The 20599-nt window shown below is 37.9% G+C and overlaps 1 protein-coding gene across 3 annotated transcripts in view; it reads right to left on the bottom strand.

Annotated features, from left to right (window-relative positions):
- Positions 1 to 20599, bottom strand: part of LOC136246537 (uncharacterized) — a 67336-nt gene that overhangs the window by 10149 nt on the left and 36588 nt on the right. For all 3 annotated transcript variants that reach the window (XM_066038032.1, XM_066038031.1, XM_066038030.1), the window contains 3 exons: positions 13518 to 13796; positions 5255 to 5446; positions 2948 to 3013 (listed from right to left, as the gene is read on the bottom strand). In XM_066038032.1, the coding sequence (XP_065894104.1) occupies positions 2948 to 3013; positions 5255 to 5446; positions 13518 to 13796 (537 nt within the window). The remainder of the gene's footprint in view (positions 1 to 2947; positions 3014 to 5254; positions 5447 to 13517; positions 13797 to 20599) is intronic.

A 20599-nucleotide genomic window follows, 5' to 3' on the forward strand; every position in this document is an offset into this window, starting at 1 on the left:
ATCAGCTACAAACAAGTCACCCTGTAGAGATATCAGCTAGATATAAGTTACCTTATAAGGATCAGCTACAAACAAATCATCCTGTAAAAATATGTATCAGAAACAAATCACCATGTAGAGAGTTCAGCTAGAAACAAGTCACTCTTAAAAGAGTTCAGCTACAAACAATGGTAGTTTCAACTACAGTTCAGTTATGTATAAGAAGTCACCTCATTATCTACAGTATGATTATCTTTCATTGTTAAATATACAAATATTTTTAATCAGACAAAAAACTGCACACAACATTTCTTCCTTTGTCCCACAATTCCTGCAGAAAAGAAAAAAAAAGTTAGAAGGAGGCACCAAAGCCAGTTAATGGCCGGCTTTGTGGCTTGCAATATAAAAAGAAGTGATATCTAAACCAAAACAGCCAAGCTGTAATAAAAGAGTGTGGCCCCCAAAAAGGCCAGGATGAAAAAAGATGTGAAATCCAAGGTGGCAGCCAAGAAATGGCTGTGATGGTAGGTTAATGGCAAAAATTATAATTACAACAATTCAGGTGAATTTGCGTTGCCTCTTCTAGTCTTTTTTCATCCTGGCCTTTTTGGGGGCTGCACTCTTTTTTTACAGCTTGGCTGTTTTGGTTTAGATAATATAGAACAGTCAATCTCATGTAAGAAACTTTTATATTTGAATACGGATCACAGAAAAAATGGCATTGAAATAAAGGAGGTCTGAGGGAGGTTATCTACACTTGCATCCATACTAGTTGACATTTAGTTTGTATGTCCAAGGTTGGATTAAAATAATTTCAATTATTAGTATAGCTGCAGGTGTAGATGACCTCCCCTTGGACTTTCTGTGTTTTTCATTGCTTTTGTATCTGTGATCAAATGTAAACTTTCTAAGTTAATTTGTTTGTTTAATTGTTTTGCAGTAACATAAATCATTACCCAGGGCCGCCCACAGGGGGGGGGGGGGGCAACTGGGGCATTTTGCCCCGGGCCCCAGCCTGAAAGGGGCCCCAGGAGGCCCCATGAAGGGCCCCCTGAATACCTGTTTAAAAGATCGATATACTCTAATAGAACAGTCAGATCTAAATACTCTAATAGAGCAGTCACAGTATTCTTCAGAGGAGCAGTGTAGCAGGCTTATAGATAAGATATGGTTGGTGATGGGTAGTTATTGTCATTGTCAGCAGGTTGTGACCTTTTTTTTTTTTTTTTTTTTGGTCTTCAATTTACAGCTTGGATGAAGGGCCCCACTTTAACTCTTTGCCCTGGGCCCCTTAATTTCTCTGGGCGGCCCTGTCATTACCACATCAAAGGAAAGTATGGCACTGGAGACATTTAAAGCACAACTGAACCCACTTTCAATTATCAATGACCAAAATGCAAATTCGCCATTCCACTTCCTTTTTCAGCTAAGTTCCAACTATTATGCAGCATTACAAAATTCAGTTACTATGGAAACTACAGGTGAATGCGTGCTTTGACTATCAGTTGCACCGTGGCTATTTAATTTGCTTGAGTTAAAGCTATGGTGCACCATTGCAAATGAAGAACAGTACAAGAAGTATTTCTGCCAATAATCCAGTCTTATGCAGTCTTGGAAAAAAAGCATTGAAGTCATGCCACGGGTTACTGTCAATGAAAACGTACAATAGCCCATTTTCACACAAGGGCTAAGGAATTTGATGGTTAATAATAGCGATTACACAACATCCGGTGTCTTTTAAAATGTATTGAAGCCTATGGGAGTGAGGTAATAAATCTTCACAGGAGCCTAAACTGTACCATTTATTCTTATTATGATAACGAAATTGTAATCTTCAGGTTGTTAGCATCAGGATGTTATGAAGAGTCGCTGTGTTGTAAAGCAGAAAGAAGCGACTTTAGCATGGTAGAAGACTCTAGTGACTTTGTTTTTAGCATCTAGATGGTCTGCTTACACGCAGTGAGATCAACGTTTTACTACACTGTACATTTCTACAAGGCTGGGAACAATGCTGTGCATAATTTTATCGCAGAAATAGGCAATCTTCTATCATTGTTATTCTATCAATACTAGGCAATAATATTGCCAAATGATCCTCTATACTTATAAGAGTAAAAATACCTCACTTTAGGAAAGATGCAGGCTTTATAACTTAAGATATCACTATCATTTGACACAAGATCGTTGATTTCTCAATCACAACACAGCATATCTTTCCAATTTTCATGTCATCATTGTAGTATAGTGGCTGTTATAAAGGAAATGTGAGAATAGTTTTCTTGGTTAAGAAAGCCCAGTCTTCTACTGTTTATACTGTACTGCCTGATATACTACGAGTTTGGATTTAAGTCAATTAAGATATTTAATATCAACATCTTCACTGATCTATACACATGATTTTGATCACTCAGATGCAATAATAACATTTATGATGAGTGTGTAACACTGAGTGTTAATTGTGACCGGGCCTGCAAAAACAGGGCATGTGGGCACAAACTACACCCCATCACACTACAGGTCATATCTCAGTACTGGAACAGTATATTTCTATTCTGTAACTTACATCATGATCCAAATTAAAAGCATACCAAGAGCTGAACATTGCAATGCCATAGCATAATAGTACAAAAAGTTATGTGTGATGAAAATGTGAAAAAGTAGGCAAAAATCATGTGCCCACATGCCCTATTATCGCAGGCCGGTCACATATCTAAAAAAACTTTTTGACCTAATAGCTGCATCTTTGCTTAGGTGTGGCCCTTCCCTTACCAACACTTAGATATACCCCTGTAATTGCACTTCAATGTTTCTATCTCACTATTGTTGCAACCTTCCTTCATTAGAAAAATCCACAGAAATGGTGTTATTTTTGGCATTTTGTAAGTACTATTATACAATATTAACACATATAGGAGAAATTATAAGAACACTATTCTTTTACTGTTTTTGGTACCAAAATTACACTAACCTTTTTCTAAGCGTCTGTGCTCATAAATCAGTTGCTCCTGCAGTTCTAATTTTGGTGATACATGTCCTGTGTATATGGAAATAGAAATATTACCATCACTATAATTAATCTATTATCTGTAGCAGTAAGATTAAGTGTCATAGTAAGCAGGAATAAACAATAATAATGTTGCAGTTGAAGCATAAGTCACCAATTATTGGCACTTGTAAAGTGTAGAAGCTATGGGATACTGTATGTGGAGGCTACCTAGTATCACAACGGGCTGTTATACCCTCTAAAACGTTTCTTACTGTAAGTTTCATTCAGTGGTTATTTTGTAGTTAAAGTGCTTACAAGCTACACTGGTTAACCATGGAATTGCATATTTGTATATCGGAAACCAGTATGTTTTGGTGTCTAACCTGAATATCCCTCAAACAGACTGGTCTCTTCTTCATAAATCTTCTGTGAAATGGAGTTATCCAAGGACTGCACCTCCCATAAGAATTTCACAAAAAAACCAACAAGGCATCATGGAGTTACACACAAAGTCGAACATTGTGCTGATTCTTGGTCAGTACAGTTGCCAATAGTAGGTACCCCATGCCAATAATTGGCAAACGATAAGCATTGTGATTTTCCATAAAACAAGATGTTCACTCACGTGAGATGATTAATTAAATTTGGCATGCTACGAGATGAAGGACTGTACTGTTTATTGGTGTTTATAATGTCATTGAATTAAGTGATAAAATGGTGCCGATAATTGGTGACTTACACTACAGTATGTTGTTAATCACTACAAAAGTTTTCTTTACCTGTGGGTACATGTTGTTCACAGACCTTCAATGCAAGCTTTGCCTGCATTAAAAGCATTTAAATAAGTAAATTGTGCCTTAGTTATTGTATGATACTATCTAAGTTAAAAGTGAAAAGTGTGCTTCATAATGTACCTTTATTTTCCACTTTATTTTCCTTTGTATGGCAATATTGCACGCTTTGCATAAACATGACACAACCATATACACAACCCATGGAGACACTGGAATGACCAATATTACCCCACTATCAAAGCTTGTAAACCATGTTACCATGGAAATTAACAACAGATTGCTGGCTACGCATTAGTAAATATTAGTAAATCCAGTACAATAAATATGCAATTCAGTCTTGAATTGTTCACTATGAACTGTCCCCCTTTGTAAGTCCAGCAAATTCTTGAGTAATCACTAGATATTGATGCCTTCAAACTTGCTGTGCTGTTGGCTACACCTCAGGCCAAACTCTCAATCAAAACAGTTATATAGTAGTGCAAACTGTTTATCACTCAAACCGTTAGCCTTCCTCAGTCTTTCTCCTTGTTCTCCTGTCCAATTGTGTCTTTCCCAGTGAAACGTGGATTTCAAATTGTGTGATAACTAAGCATTGATTACTACAAATTACTTTCTGGTTGTCACAAGTTTTCTTACTACATTCCAGGTCATGATAAATTTATTACAACTCAAGATTTATGGATTAAACCAGTAAAAGCACTGTTTATGCTCATGCACTACAGCACACGGGACTAGTTAAGAGTTGAATATAACACTTGGCTTTGACTTAAGCTATATTTTGTCTCTCGATCACAGCCTCTTACCATATTTTCCACATTGCACTTAATGCAGTGCTTAACCTTGGATTTAAGTTTATTGTATCATTCTAGATTGCTTTCAGATTGTACTCTCGGGTAGAATGTTTGCTACACTGTATATTATACTGTATGTGGGGATCCTCACGAAAGAATTGGCATCCTATACCGTAATCATGTGTGCTGTTACTTTTTTATAACTAGTAAAAACTAGCAAAACAAATGAACTTGTTTACATTGTTAATATCAAATGTTTGACTCACTAGCATGAACAAAACTACAAAATCCATTCTTATACAATTTATGCATAGCTGAAGTAAGTGTCCTTACTCCTTACACTTTAGTTTTGACAGTCACCAATGCATAGTAAGAGTGTATATTAGGTCTATACCAATGAACTTGAATTCTGAATTTTAAAATGCAAACAAGTGCATGTACATAATAATTATTATGTCATTTATGGTTATGACAAATGAAGTTGTAATGCTCAAATGTTTAAAATTACTGTAAGAGACATCTATTAATTGTAATGAAGTCTGTGTATTTTAGTATCATTGCTAATCTAGAAGTAGAATAAAGCTAGCTAGAGTGCTATACAGTATATGTGCATATGTATCAAGATCATTTCTAATGCATCAACCTTTAATGCATGTTTGTAGCATGTATAATTATTATTCAAATATTGCACTAAAATTGCTAACCTTTTCTGGTTTGAGATGTCTTTCCAGAACTCACAACTGCAGTTGACCCAACCCTCACTGATGAATCATTTGATGTTTGGTGGAGTGTTTTAGGATGATGTGATCCAGAAGATGAGCTGATACCATTACTAGGTAGTGATACACAGGTAGTTGTTGTAGTGGGTGAAAATGAACAGAGAGCTTCCAAGACTTCTGTAGTATGAAAAGGATATACAATTAGTATACATAGAAGATTTTAATGTGACATTTATTACAGCTATTGTCTATTGAATAAAAGGTTTAGTAAATTTTATTTGGTTATAACTGTGCTTGCTACTGCTGAGGTAAACAGTTACCAAGAATGCAGTTTGAGAAGCTAAGAAAAATATTGGGAAAACCCGACAATGAGGAATGCTGTAATAAGCGATTACATAATTGTTCATTCTGCATTCTCTAACAATCAATCAGTTGGTCAGTTAGTCAGTCAGTCAGTCACTTGATTTGGCAGTCAGTGGAAAATTCCACTAAATATGTATACCGTACAGTAAAAAACTTTGGCAGTAAAAAAGTGTGACAAAACCCTCTGATAAAAAAATTGACGGAAAAACCTTTGGCGATCGAAATAATATTCACCAAAGTTTTTACCGCCAAAGTTTTTACTCGACGGTACGTAAGGATAGTGACAAGGTGTCAACTCATCGGTTAAGTAGTTTAGTAAGTATATAGGTAGCTAGCGTTGCTTTTGTAGCAGTACTTTTGTAACTACTGATCTATTGACATGCTAGCAAAGGCGTGTTTCGCTATCTCCTGCCGGCGATGCCGAGAGCAACCGTGTTCACTTTTTCGGTAGCAGAGGTTATCACGTATATCGAAGTATTTGGCCAAATCCATCGCGAGACGATGAAATAGCTGAGGCATGAACAGGAAGCCGATTGGAAATGCTATTCCAAGGAACCAGTGGCTGGAGTGCTTACGACTGTGGGACACATTTCAAAGTCAGCTCGATCTTTATTGCGTGGTGGTAGCTACGAGTTGACCTTCATCTCAAGTTCTAGTTACTCAATGTGCTCGTGTGATCATCTAAAATAATTGGCAAAAAAAACTTTGGTGAATTGAATGTTATTCACCAAATTTGCCAAAGTTGTTTACCACCAAAGTTTTTTACTGCATGGTATATATATATATATATGTGTGTGTTTATAAATATTGCAACAATTATAAGAGTCATGTCAAGTTGCACTTAAGGCACTTTTAGACTTCTTTTATTATAAGTGTCAAGTCACCTACTCCAGTTTCAAATTTCTATTTCTTTTTGTACTTGCTTGTTTACTTTCTGTAGCACAGTTATGACTTGTGACAATACATGTACACATGTACAGTACTTCAAAGCAAAGAATGGTGCCTATCAATTTCACACCTGTACACAAACCACTCTACTTTCAAAAGTAAATTGCTCTTGCTCTTGAAAAGTGTGAAGTAGTCGTTTCATTTTGTTTTCAGCTACATATTATGTAGGATATTAAGGACCACACCCATGCTGCAATTCCAGATCATGTGTAGGAGAAGATTTTGCATGCGTCCACGGAGTGATTGCAAGAAAGCCAGAGGCTACTGTACACATAAACAACAAGATTATAAACATGTTTTAATGTCAGTATTGTTTGTAATATCTGGCATGTGTACTCCCGGTGTGAACAACCAGTTGATGCACTCATGTCATGAACAACTAGCTGATGCGCTAGTGAAAAACAAGTTAAAGAGTGCATTTCAATATTGTTCTTGTATTTTGTATAAATTTTCTATGGGTCCTTGAATCCTTCACTGATCTGGCTTACTAGTTGGAATTATTTTTCACCTTTATTACTGTGGCCAATAATCTACAATCAATAACCAATGCATTGCTGCATATACAGTACAATAATGTATAACTAGCTCCTGTATGTTGTGTATTCATGTAGACTGTAATCACTACATTACTGGTGTCCTGGCACATACCAGTGGCCTCTAGCTACAACAGAGTCAATTATGCCACATTGGATTGATTGGGATCATTTGCCAGTTGTGCCTGCACCTTGTTGTGCACGGCCTCAGTTCATGGCTGAATAATCTTCAGAGATTTGGCACACATACGTTGCAAAGAACGTATAGGTATGTTATAAGAACCACACTGACTTTGATTCAGACTACAGATCATTCATGGTCGGTGTCTTTTGATTTACAAGTGTTCAGTCTGGTTCCATGTGGCACAGTGAGTCCCAGGTTGCTCCTGCACCTAGCCTGCTAATACTGTAGAATGATTTTCTACCATCAGTGTTGCCAATGATATATTGCTGCAAACACTACTGCTTTAATGTGTATCTCCCAGGGGTGGATCCAGAGTTTGGAAAGGGTGGGGGGAAGGGGGGTGCACTTTGCTGAAAAAGTTGAAGAGCAAAAAAAGAAAAGGTCACAGCAATAATGGCTGCCCTTTACTAAATGTATTTACTATAAAGTATATGAAGATCCTTATTCAGATCCTTATTCATAGCTTCATAGTTAAGCTACACTACCTCGTGAACACTGTGACTGCTTTATTAGAGTGACTGCTCTATTAGAGTATCTCGATCTTGTAGGAATTTTGTTTCTGAAAGGGATGAAGGAAAGGAGGGAGGTTGGGGGAGAACATGCCCTCCTCCCCAATCCGCCACTGTCTCTAGTATGTTATCTATGGCTCAGTATGCTGTGTATGCACACAGTGTGTACACATCAATATGCCACACCACTGATGTACAGTATATACTGGCACTTAGCTACCAGTGGCCTTAAGTCTGTGCCATATTGCCTTGATTTGGGATCAAGACACACGGTAGTGTGTCGTGCGGCCCAAGAAGCCGGCGCGTAACACCCCTGAGTATATTGACAGGAAGAAAGAAAACGCAATTTTCGCACCTCCATAGCTCTGTGCTTCCTTGACGAAACTAGACGATTTTTGCTGTGGACATGCCCTCCAACTGCAGCACTCCACATTCCAAATTTGAGCAAAATCGCTTCGCGCGTTCCCGAGATATGCGACTTCAAAAATTGGCTCAGTTTCTTCGTTTTTTCTTCTTATTTTTCTTTTTCTTGTCGCACACTTACAAAAACTGCTATAAAACTCGAACGCCATATCCGATTGCCTTGAAATGTGGTACACAGAAGGGGGATATAAAGGCGCATCTCGGTACCAACTTTGGCTGGAATACGATAAACAGGCAAAGAGTTATGAGCGATTATTCACGAAAAATAACACCAATATGTTGTCACGCCTACAGGGTAAACCGCGTATGGGAAGAAGCTGAAAATTGGTGGGTGAATAGGTTAACTATTGAACCTCAAACCTTTTGTGGTTTGAAAGAAATCGAGCTAAAAAACAGCAAGATACAACGAAAAAACCAACAATGTGTAACAATTACGCAATCGAGATTAGCTAATAAAAAAAACGACTGCTTGCCACGCCTACCAGATAAACCGCTTGGGGTAATGCTTTGAAAATCGTTGTACAGATGGAGTAATCATCTTAGAAAGGCCCATCAATGGTGTAGAAGAATCATACTTAAAGCCACTGAGTTATAACACGAAATCCAACTTGGTGCAGCAAGTGCGAGATCGAGATACTCTAATAGAGCAGTCATCCTAATAGAGCAGTCACCCTGAAGAGAATTCAAGAGATCAGCTAGAAATAAGAAACCTGTATAGAGATTAGCTACACACAAGTCACCCTGTAGAGAGATCAGCTAGAAGAAGTTACCTTGTAGGGAGTTCATGCAACTATGGAAAGAGATAGTTCAGCTAGAAAAAATCACCTTGTAGAGTTCAGCTACAAAGAAACCACCATGTAGAGAGTTCAGCTACAAACAAATCGCCCTGTGGAGAGATCAATAGAAGAAGCTACCTTGCAGAGAGTTCAGCTACAAAGAAACCATCATGTAGAGAGTTCAGCTACAAACAAATCTCCCTGTAGAGAGATTAGCTAGAAGAAGTTACCTTGTAGAGAGTTCAGCTACAAAGAAACCATCATGTAGAGAGTTTAGCTACAAACAAATCTCCCTGTAGAGAGATCAGCTAGAAGAAGTTACCTTGTAGAGAGTTCAGCTTCAAACAAATCACCCTGTAGAAAGATCAGCTAGAAGAGGTCACCATGTAGAGAGCTCAGCTAGAAACTAGTGACCTTGTAGAGACATCAGCTAGAAGAAGTTACCTTGTAGAGAGTTCAGCTACAAAGAAACCATTTTTTAAAGAGCTCAGATGCAAACAAATCACCTGTACAGAATTCAGCTACAAATAAATCACCCTGTAGAAAGATGAGCTAGAAAAAGTTACCTTGTAGAGAGTTCAGTTACAAAGAAACCACCATGTAGAGAATTCAGCTACAAACTAGTGACCCTGTAAAGACATCAGCTAGAAGAAGTTACCTTGGGAGAGTTCAGCTACAAAGAAACCATTATTTAAAGAGCTCAGCTGCAAACAAATCACCTATACAGAATTCAGCTACAAACAAATCACCATGTAGAGAGATCAGCTAGAAGAAGTTATCTTGTAGGTAGTTCAGCTACAAGCAAATCACCCTGTAGAGAGATCAGCTAGAAGAAGTTAACTTGTATAGAGTTCAACTACAAAGAAACCATCATTTAGAGAGTTCAGCTTCAAACAAACCACCTGTAGAGAGTTCAGCTACAAACAAATCTCCCTGTAGAGAGATCAGCTAGAAGAAGTTACCTTGTAGAGAGTTCAGCTACAAACAAATCACCCTGTGTTAGATCAGCTAGAAGAAGTCACCTTGTAGAAGGTTCAGTTACAAAGAAACCACCATGTAGAGAGTTCAGCTACAAACTAGTCACCTTGTAGAGATATCAGCTAGAAAAGTTACCTTGTAGAGAGTTCAGCTACAACCAAACCATTCTGTTTAGAGCTCAGCGGCAAACAAATCACCTGTACAGAATTCAGCTACAAACAAATCACCCTGTAGAGAGGTCAGCTAGAAGAAATTACCTTGTACATAGTTCAGCTACAAAGAAACCACTAAGTGGAGAGTTCAGCTGCAAAGAAATCACCCTGTATAAAATTCAGCCACAAACAAATTGCCCTGTAGAAAGATCAGTTAGAAGAAGTTACCTTGTAGAGTGTTCAGCTACAAAGAAACCATTTTGTAAAGAGGTCAGCTGCAAACAAATCACCTGTACAGAATTCAGCTACGAACAAATCACCCTGTAGAGAGATCAGCTAGAAGAAGTTACCTTGTAGATAGTTCAGCTACAAACAAATCTCCCTGTAGAGAAATCAGCTAGAAGAAATTACCTTGTAGAGAGTTCAGCTATAAAGAAACCACCATGTAGAGAGTTCAGCTGCAAAGAAATCACCCTGTAGAAAATTCTGCCAGAAACAAATTGCCCTGTAGAAAGATCAGTTTGAAGAAGTTACCTTTTAGAGAGTTCAGCTACAAAGAAACCATTCTGTATAGAGCTCAGCTGCAAACAAATCACCTGTACAGAATTCAGCTACAAACAAATCACCCTGTAGAGAGATCAGCTAGAAGAAGTTAACTTGTAGAGAGTTCAGCTACAAAGAAACCATCATTTAGAAAGTTCAGCCTCAAACAAATCACCTGTAGAGAGTTCAGCTACAAACAAATCTCCCTGTAGAGAGATCAACTAGAAGAAGTTACCTTGTAGAAAGTGAAGCTACAAACAAATCACCCTATTGAAAGATCAGCTAGAAGAAGTCACCTTGTAGAAAGTTCAGTTACAAAGGAACCACCATATAGAGAGTTCAGCTACAAACTAGTCACCTTGTAGAGACATCAGCTAGAAAAGTTACCTTGTAGAGAGTTCAGCTACAAAGAAACCATTCTGTAAAGAGCTCAGCTGCAAACAAATCACCTGTACGGAATTCAGCTACGAACAAATCACCCTGTAGAGAGATCAGCTAAAAGAAGTTACCTTGTACATAGTTCAGCTACAAACAAATCTCCCTGTAGAGAGATCAGCTAGAAGAAATTACCTTGTAGAGAGTTCAGCTACAAAGAAACCATTCTGTAAAGAGCTCAGCTGCAAACAAATCACTTGTACAGAATTCAGCTACAAACAAATCACCCTGTATTGAGATCAGCTAGAAGAAATTACCTTGTAGATAGTTCAGCTACAAACAAATCACCCTGTAGAAAGATCAGTTAGAAGAAGTTACTTTGTAGAGAGTTCAGCTACAAAGAAACCATTTTGTAAAGAGCTCAGCTGCAAACAAATCACCTGTACAGAATTCAGCTACGAACAAATCACCCTGTAGAGAGATCAGCTAGAAGAAGTTACCTTGTAGATAGTTCAGCTACAAACAAATCTCCCTGTAGAGAGATCAGCTAGAAGAAATTACCTTGTAGAGAGTTCAGCTGCAAAGAAATCACCACTGCCCAAATTTCAAGGCAATAGCTCTTTCCAATCTGAAGTTATTAATTGTCAAAGTTGGCAAATTGGATGTGTGTGGAAGGCCCCTTTTCGCAAATCCGGTCACATATGTATTATATATATAATTTGTACATTTACTGATAAAATATTTAAAGTACATCTACTTCATCTTTTTTCTTCCTGTAGTAAAGAAAAAAAAACATAGGTTAAAAAAGTCCCAAAGCTGGCCATAGGCCGGCTTTGGGGTATACAAATACAAAAAGAAATGAAATCTAATCCAAAACAGCCAAGCTGTAAAAAAAGTGTGCGGCTCTCAGAAAGGCTATGGTGAAAAAAGATGTGAAATCCAAGGTGGCGGCTAAGAAATGGCTGTGACGGTAGGTTAATGGTAAAAATTTTAATAACGACAATTCAGGTAAATTTTGTGAAGTGGCACAAAAATTTACCTGAATTGTCATTATTAAAATTTTTACCATTAACCTACCATCACAGCCATTGCTTGGCCGCCACCTTGGATTTCACATCTTTTTTCACCATAGCCTTTCTGAGAGCCACACACTATTTTTACAGCTTGGCTGTTTTGGATTAGATCATAATTGTGGTGATTGAGCTGGCTTTCACCACCTTGTCATGCATAGCCTTACTTCTTAACTGTGACATATCTCACACCTACAATAAATAATTTATAAACTAATACCATACCTGTTTCACTGCCCATACAAAAGTCTCAATAGTAGCAGTGAAATTTATCCCGTATTTCACTGGTAGCAGTGAAAAAGTTGTAATTGTAATTTCATTGGCTAGAATTTATGTTAACAATGTAGCGCCAATTAGTGTCGACCCATCTTTAGTGTGTTTAGTACATAGTGACAAATTGCGTACATAGCAATGCTAATGCACAGCATGCGTATATGCAGCGAGTATGGTATTAACTGGGAATAGCATGGGTAGCAGTGAAATTTGGGATAAATACCACTCTTGTTGTATTGGAAATGGTAAATTTCCAATACAACACTCGTGATATTTATCCCAAATTTCACTGCTACCCATGCTATTACTAGTACTAATACCATACCTGTTTCACTGCCCATACAAAAGTCTCAATAGTAGCAGTGAAATTTATCCCGTATTTCACTGGTAGCAGTGAAAAAGTTGTAATTGCAATTTCATTGGCTAGAATTTATGTTAACAATTAGTGTTGACACATGTTTAGTACATAGTGACAAATTGCGTACATAGCAACACTAAATGCACAGCATGCGTATATGCAGCGAGTATGGTATTAACTGGGAATAGCATGGGTAGCAGTGAAATTTGGGATAAATACCACGAGTGTTGTATTGGAAATGGTAAATTTCACTCGGCTTCGCCTCGTGAAATTTATCCCCATTTCCAATACAACACTCGTGGTATTTATCCCAAATTTCACTGCTACCCATGCTATTACTAGTACAAATCAATTAATACCACTATAGTTCACTTGCTTTTCATGTAAGTCACATTTTAATTGTTTAAATATTGTGATTTTCTGATACCAGTTAATTTAAAACTACTTTGTCTCTGTATACATGAGTATCATTTCTGCCAAACAATTGGCACTTACTTATACAACTAATTCAATCTTATTTCCCAGGATCTCACAGACTAGACAAAGTGTTTTATTTGTTTCAGCTTGCATGCTGTGAATGGTTCTGGATGTATATACATGAGCTTGGGTAGAGCTTTGATATAATCATGTGACTCTATACCGGTGTAATTATATTTTGCTTCTTGTGTTTTAAGAAATGTTCATGAGTCTAAACCAATCCATGGAAAAAATAGGCCCAAACAGAATCTATATACAGCCTTTAGCAATGATTACATACACATACCATTTCTCACAGTTTCAATAAAATCCTTTGAGGAAGCATCACATATGGAATCCATAATATCACAGAATGTTAGAGCACCATCCTCCTCATAAATTCTACAAATGAGATCAGAAACAATTCGTTCATTGATGAGATCAGTAGATGTAAGTTGTCGTAAAGTATGTAGATGATTATCAAATGAACCACCTAACAGTGGCATCAGTTTATCAACAGTTTTTTCAAAGTCTTGTGGTAGACAGTAATACAATCTTGAATAGTGCTTCTTGAGTACTGGCAAAACTATAATCAAGCATTAAACACATGTAAGAATGTTCAATATTATAGTGTGCATATAAATTTTGGTATTAGTAAGCATTTGTAACCTGTCAAACTAATTTCCATTACTTACAGCAGCATTTATAATAAAGTATTAATATCCGGCTAGGAAGGAATCTATAATGCCTTTTGAATTTCCAATTATTCTTTCTGGCAACACTTTTATTATTCACCTATTATTCTCAAAATTATTCCTGAAAGCTGTGCTAAACATAAGCATACAGTAGTAGTGAGGCTGACTGACTAACTAACTGATGTCTCCAGCCAAGCATAATTTGAAAATGGATAAGGGTACGGGCTTGATTTCTTCACTGTTCAACGTTGCTTAATCCTGAGATGTGCCCTTTTGTCAACTGCAGTACATACAATACACACGTCATGGACTTTCCTTTGTTCCACAGTATACCGTGTTCCAGTTCTTTTCACTAACAATGCAAGGTGTCGATCTGTGATAGCACGATGCAGCTTCCCTGTGGGGGCTGTGTTGGTATCTCTCCTGTATTTTCCATAGCAACTGGATTGGGTGCAGAGATGCTTCTCGTACTGTTCTTCATTTGTACCACTGTGTAATGGGCTGAAATAGGTGAAAGCGAAGCATAATGGCCACCATTCAGTTTCAAGTACAGTAGTTTGGCGTGCAAATCATCCGTATATTTTAGCAGTGAGTACATTTATTGCAGAGGTGCTTTTCTAAATTAGGAATTTTAAGTTTGATTAGAGATCTTAGAAATAAAACAATGGAGGTTGCCTACACCTGCAGATATGCTAGTGGACGTTTTTATTCCCTAATTCAGTCAAGGGTATAATTTTATGTGACTGGGCCTGCAAAAACAGGGCATGCGGGTACAAACTACACCCCATCACTTTACAGGTCATATCTCAGTACTGGAACAGAATATTTGAATGCTGTATCAAGACACACGGTAGTGTGTCGTGTGGCCCAACAAGCCGGCGCGCCACACCGTGAGTATATTTACAGGAAGAAAGTAAACGCGATTTTCACACCTTTGTAGCTCCGTGATTCCTTATCCGATTGAAACCAAAGTTGATACAGAAGTGCCGACTAGGTAGGGGAGTCAACATTCCAAATTCGAAGAAAATCGCTTTATCCATTTCCGAGATACGAGCAACCAAAATTTGGGCTTTTTTTCTTCGTTTTTTTCTTCTGTACTTCTTTTCGCACACTTTGCAAAATCCGCCCTAAAACACGAAATCGTGCTCCAATCGGGCTGAAATTTGGCACACTTAAAGGGCTCATTAAGGCGAATCTCAGTACCAAGTTTGGTAGGAATCCGATAAACGTTCACGGAGTTATGACTGATTATTTGCATAAAATAAGGTCGAAGGTCTGTCACGTCCACAGGGTAAACCTCTTGAAGGAATGAGCTGAAAATTCCTATGTCAATGGAGTAACTATCGTAGGAGTACTTTTTTGTGGTTTGAAAGGAATCCAGTTAAAGGCCATCGAGATATGCCACAAAATCCAATCTGTGTCACAATTACGCGATCGATTTTTATGAATAAAAAAAACTATTAGTTTTCACGCCTACTAGTAGGCATTCCAGACCGATTTTTAAATTTTGGAAAAACGGGCTTTTTATATGCTCAATAGATAGAGTATTGATTTTCGATCTCAGAAATATATAGTTTGTTGGGTTGGAATTAGCTACTTTGGCATGCACAGTGCTTAAAAACTGAAAAAAGGTACATTTTTTCTCCAGGGCTCCCCATACATTTTACAAGGAAAAATGGCACAATTGAATCAGGAAGCCATCTAGCAATCTGGACTATCTTGAAACTGCAGTTGCTCCTAGCTGCAAATTTGTACATGTAATGAGAGTAACTTCAGGTCTTATTGGATCTCAGCGATCTTTGTATGCTTTGTGGTGAGCAAATATGTTTCACCTACTGCACACTTCTCAATACAGTGGTGTATACCCATAGGCAAGTGGCTATCTCAAGTTGGTAAAAACATCAAGTTAGCAACTTATAAAGGTAAACAACTAAAGTGGAGGTGCCACAATGATGCAACAATACCTAAGGTGGAGTTGTGGTTTCAATTATGGCATTGTTATGCCGACTTTGAAGTGGTTTATACTTTTGAGCTGATGACACAGCCATCAGAAAATTGCTCTGGAGCTGAAAATCGCTAACCCGAGTGAAGTAACTACGCACTTTAAAGTAAGCACCAGTGACTACCTTCCACCCGACAGTACGTTTTTAAAGTATTAAAGTATTCTACATACATTACAAGGTTTGAAAAGATTACAAAACAACACAGAACTTACTTATATGTAACGCGCACGATAAAACTAAGATTTTCATGATGATCAGCGTGTGGACAAACCCCACAGCGATTTTCATCCTCATTGGAGCTCGGACGACGGAACAATCCCAAGTTAAACACGAGTTGTCATTTTGTGCCAGGGTTCTATTGGGGAATATACGGAGAATTTTTTTATTAAAAAATCTCGGATACTGGAATGCCTACTACTAGGCAAACCGCTTAGAGCAGTGAGCTGAAGATCGGTGTGTAGCTGGAATAATTATCATAGAAAGTACATGCAGTAGTACAGAAGAATCGGATTACAAACCACTGAGTTATGATTCTAAAGCCAACTCCGTGTAGCAAATGCGAGATCGAGATACTCTAATAGAACAGTCACCCTAATAGAGCATTCAGTTAATTTATTTACTCCATTATAGAATTCTATTACATTGCAAGTTATTCTGTAGGGAGTTCAGCTGCAAACAGTTAATCTTAAAGACAGTTCAGCAAGAAGCAGGTCACACTATAGAGAGTTCAGCTACAGATATATTTCTGTAGTGATTCAGAGGAATCAGTACATTACAAGTCACACTGAAGAGAGTTCCAAGTCATGCACCCTGTGGAGAGTTCGGCTACACTCTCTAGAGAGTTCAGCTACAAACAAGTCACTGTGGAGAGAGTTCAACTACAAAGAAACTACCCTGTAGAGAGTTCATCTATACAAACAAGTTAACCTATAGAGACCAGCTCCAAACAAGTAACCCTGTAGAGATTTCAGCTACAGATAAGTCACTTTATAGTTTATACAATGTTCAGCTACAAGTAGGTCACTCTGTAGAGAATTCAGCTACATACAAGTCACTCTGTAGAGAATTTTGCCACAAACAAGTCACAATTCAGAGAGTTCAGCAACCAAAAAACCACCTGTAAAGAGTTCAGCTATACAAACAAGTTACTCTGTAGAGAGAACAGCTAGAAACAAGAGAGAGCTCAGTTAGAATAAGTTGCCCTGTAGAGATCTTAGCTGCAAAAAAAACCCTGTAGAGAGATCAACTACAAACAAATCACCCTGCAGAGTGTTCAGCTAAAAACAAATCACCCTGTAGAAAGTTCAGGTACATACAAATCACCCTATGTAGAGTTCAGCTACAAAGAAACCATCCTGTAGAGAGTTCAGCTACAAACAAATTACCCTACAGTGAAATCAGTTTGAAACAAGAGATTTCAGCTACAAACAAATCACCCTGTAGAGAGTTCAGCAATGAACAGATCACCCTGTAGAGAGTTCAGCTATACAAGTCACCCTGTAGAGAGATCAGCTAGAAGCAAGTCACCTTGTAGAGAGTTCAGTGACAAAGATACAATCCTGTAGAGAGTTCAGCTAAAACAAATCAACCTGCAGAGAGATCAGCTACAAACAAATCACCTTAGAGAGAGTTCAGCTACAAGCAAATCAACCTGCAGAGAGATCAGCTACACACAAATCAACTTGTAGAGAGATCAGCTACAAACAAATTACCTGTAGAGAGATCAGCTAGAAACTAGACACAATGTAAGGAGTTCAGCTACAAGCAAATCACCCTGTAGAGCGATCTGCTAGAAACAAATTGCCCTGAAGAGAGGTCAGCTACAAAAATCACCCTGTAGAGAGATCAGCTAGAAACAAATCACCCTGAAGAGAGGTCAGCTACAAAAAACCACATTGTAGAGAGATCAACTACAGACAAAACACTTTGCAGAGAGTTCAGCTACAAACAAATCAACCTTTACAGTGATCAGCAATACACAAATCAACTTGTAGAGAGATCAGCTAGAAACAATCAAACCTGCAGAGAGATCAGCTACAAACAAATCAGCTTGTAGAGAGATCAGTTACACACAAATCAACCTGTAGAGAGATAAGCTAGAAACAAATCACCCTGTACAGAGTTCAGCTACAAAAATTCACCCTGTAGAGACATCAGCTAGAACATAGACACAATGCAAGGAGTTCAGCTACAAGCAATCACCTTTCAGCTAAAACAAATCAACCTGCAGAGAGATCAGCTACAAACAAATCACATTATAGAGAGTTCAGCTACAAACAAATTACCCTGTAGAGAGATTGGCTACAAACAAATCAACCTGCAGAAAGATCAGCTACACACAAATCAACTTGTAGAGAGATCAGCTACAAACAAATCACCCTGTAGAGAGTTCAGCTAAAACAAATCAACCTGCAGAGAGATCAGCCACAAACAAATCACCTTATAGAGAGTTCAGCTACAAACAAATTACCCTGTAGAGAGATCGGCTACAAACAAATCAACCTGCAGAGAGATCAGCTACACACAAATCAACTTGTAGAGAGATCAGCTACAAACAAATCATCCTGTAGAGAGATCAGCTAGAAACTAGACACAATGTAAGGAGTTCAGCTAAAAGCAAATCACCCTGTAGAGAGTTCAGCTACAAACAAATCAACCTGTAGAGCGATCAGCTACAAAAAAAATCACACTGAAGAGAGGTCAGCTACAAAAAATCACCTTGTAGAGAGATCAACTACAAACAAAACACTTTGCAGAGAGTTCAGCTACAAACAAAGCAATCTTTAGAATGATCAGCAACAAACAAATCAGCTTGTAGAGAGATTATTTAGAAACAAATCAACCTGCAGAGAGATCAGCTACAAACAAATCAGCTTGTAGAGAGATCAGTTACACACAAATCAACCTGTAGAGAGATAAGCTAGAAACAAATAACCCTGTAGAGAGTTCAGCTTAAAAAAAATCACCCTGTAGAGACATCAGCTAGAAACTAGACACAATGTAAGGAGTTCAGCTACAAGCAAATCACCCTGTAGAGAGTTCAGCTAAAACAAATCAACCTGCAGAGAGATCGGCTACAAATAAATCACACTATAGAGAGTTCAGCTACAAACAAATTACCCTGTAGAGAGATCGGCTACAAACAAATCAACCTGCAGAAAGATCAGCTACACACAAATCAACTTGTAGAGAGATCAGCTACAAACAAATCACCCTGTAGAGAGATCAGCTAGAAACTAGATACAATGTAAGGAGTTCAGCTAAAAGCAAATCACCCTGTAGAGAGTTCAGCTACAAACAAATCAACCTGTAGAGTGATCAGCTACAAAACAAATCACCCTGAAGAGAGGTCAGCTACAAAAAATCACCTTGTAGAGAGATCAACTACAAACAAAACACTTTGCAGAGAGTTCAGCTACAAACAAAGCAATCTTTAGAACGATCAGCAACAAACAAATCAACTTGTAGAGAGATTATTTAGAAACTAATCACATAGTGATTTAATTTGCCATACATTAGTCTCAATAGTAGGAGTGCAATTAATCCCAAATCGCATGGCCTTGTTTCTGTAATTGCACTGTAATGTAGCCAATAAAATAGCAGAATAACAGAAGCCTTTTAAGTGCAACAAGAAAGTGATATAATGAATAGCCAATCAAATGAGCTGACAATAGAAGCCTTTTAAGTGCAACATATGTAGACATTTTGAGTAGCCAATCAGAATTGCTGACACATGAAGCCTTTTAAGTGCAACAACAAATAATGTAATACAAAAGAAGGATGATGCAATCACCTGGTAGAAGTTAATGGCCACATAGAACTGGATAGATGTGTACTACAAACCATGAAGGGTGGTCACTATGTGATTAGTAGGCAATCACACGTATTTTCGTACAATTATTCCCTAATTGCACTCAAATGTGTGTGATTACCTATACAAATCAACCTGCAGAGAGATCAGCTACAAACAAATCAGCTTGTAGAGAGATCAGTTACACACAAATCAACCTGTAGAGAGATAAGCTAGAAACAAATAACCCTGTAGAGAGTTCAGCTTAAAAAAAATCACCCTGTAGAGACATCAGCTAAAAACTAGACACAATGTAAGGAGTTCAGCTACAAGCAAATCACACTGTAGAGAGTTCAGCTAAAACAAATTAACCTGCAGAGAGATCGGCTACAAATAAATCACATTATAGAGAGTTCAGCTACAAACAAATTACCCTGTAGAGAGATCGGCTACAAACAAATCAACCTGCAGAAAGATCAGCTACACACAAATCAACTTGTAGAGAGATCGGCTACAAACAAATCACCCTGTAGAGAGATCAGCTAGAAACTAGATACAATGTAAGGAGTTCAGCTAAAAGCAAATCACCCTGTAGAGAGATCAGCTACAAACAAATCACCCTGTAGAGAGATCAGCTAGAAGCTAGACACAATGTAAGGAGTTCAGCTACAAGCAAATCACCCTTTAGTGAGTTCAGCTACAAACAAATCAACCTGCAGTGAAATCACCTACAAAAACGCACCTTGTACAGAGTTCAGTTACAAACAAATTACCCTGTAGAGAGATCAGCTAGAAGAATTCACCTTGTAGAGAGTTCAGCAACAAAGAAACCACCATGTAGAGAGTTCAGCTGCAAACAAATCACCCTGTAGAAACTTCAGTTACAAACAAATCACGCAGT

This window comes from Dysidea avara, chromosome 2 (genome assembly GCF_963678975.1).
Source record: "Dysidea avara chromosome 2, odDysAvar1.4, whole genome shotgun sequence".
Taxonomy (NCBI): Eukaryota; Metazoa; Porifera; class Demospongiae; order Dictyoceratida; family Dysideidae; genus Dysidea; species Dysidea avara.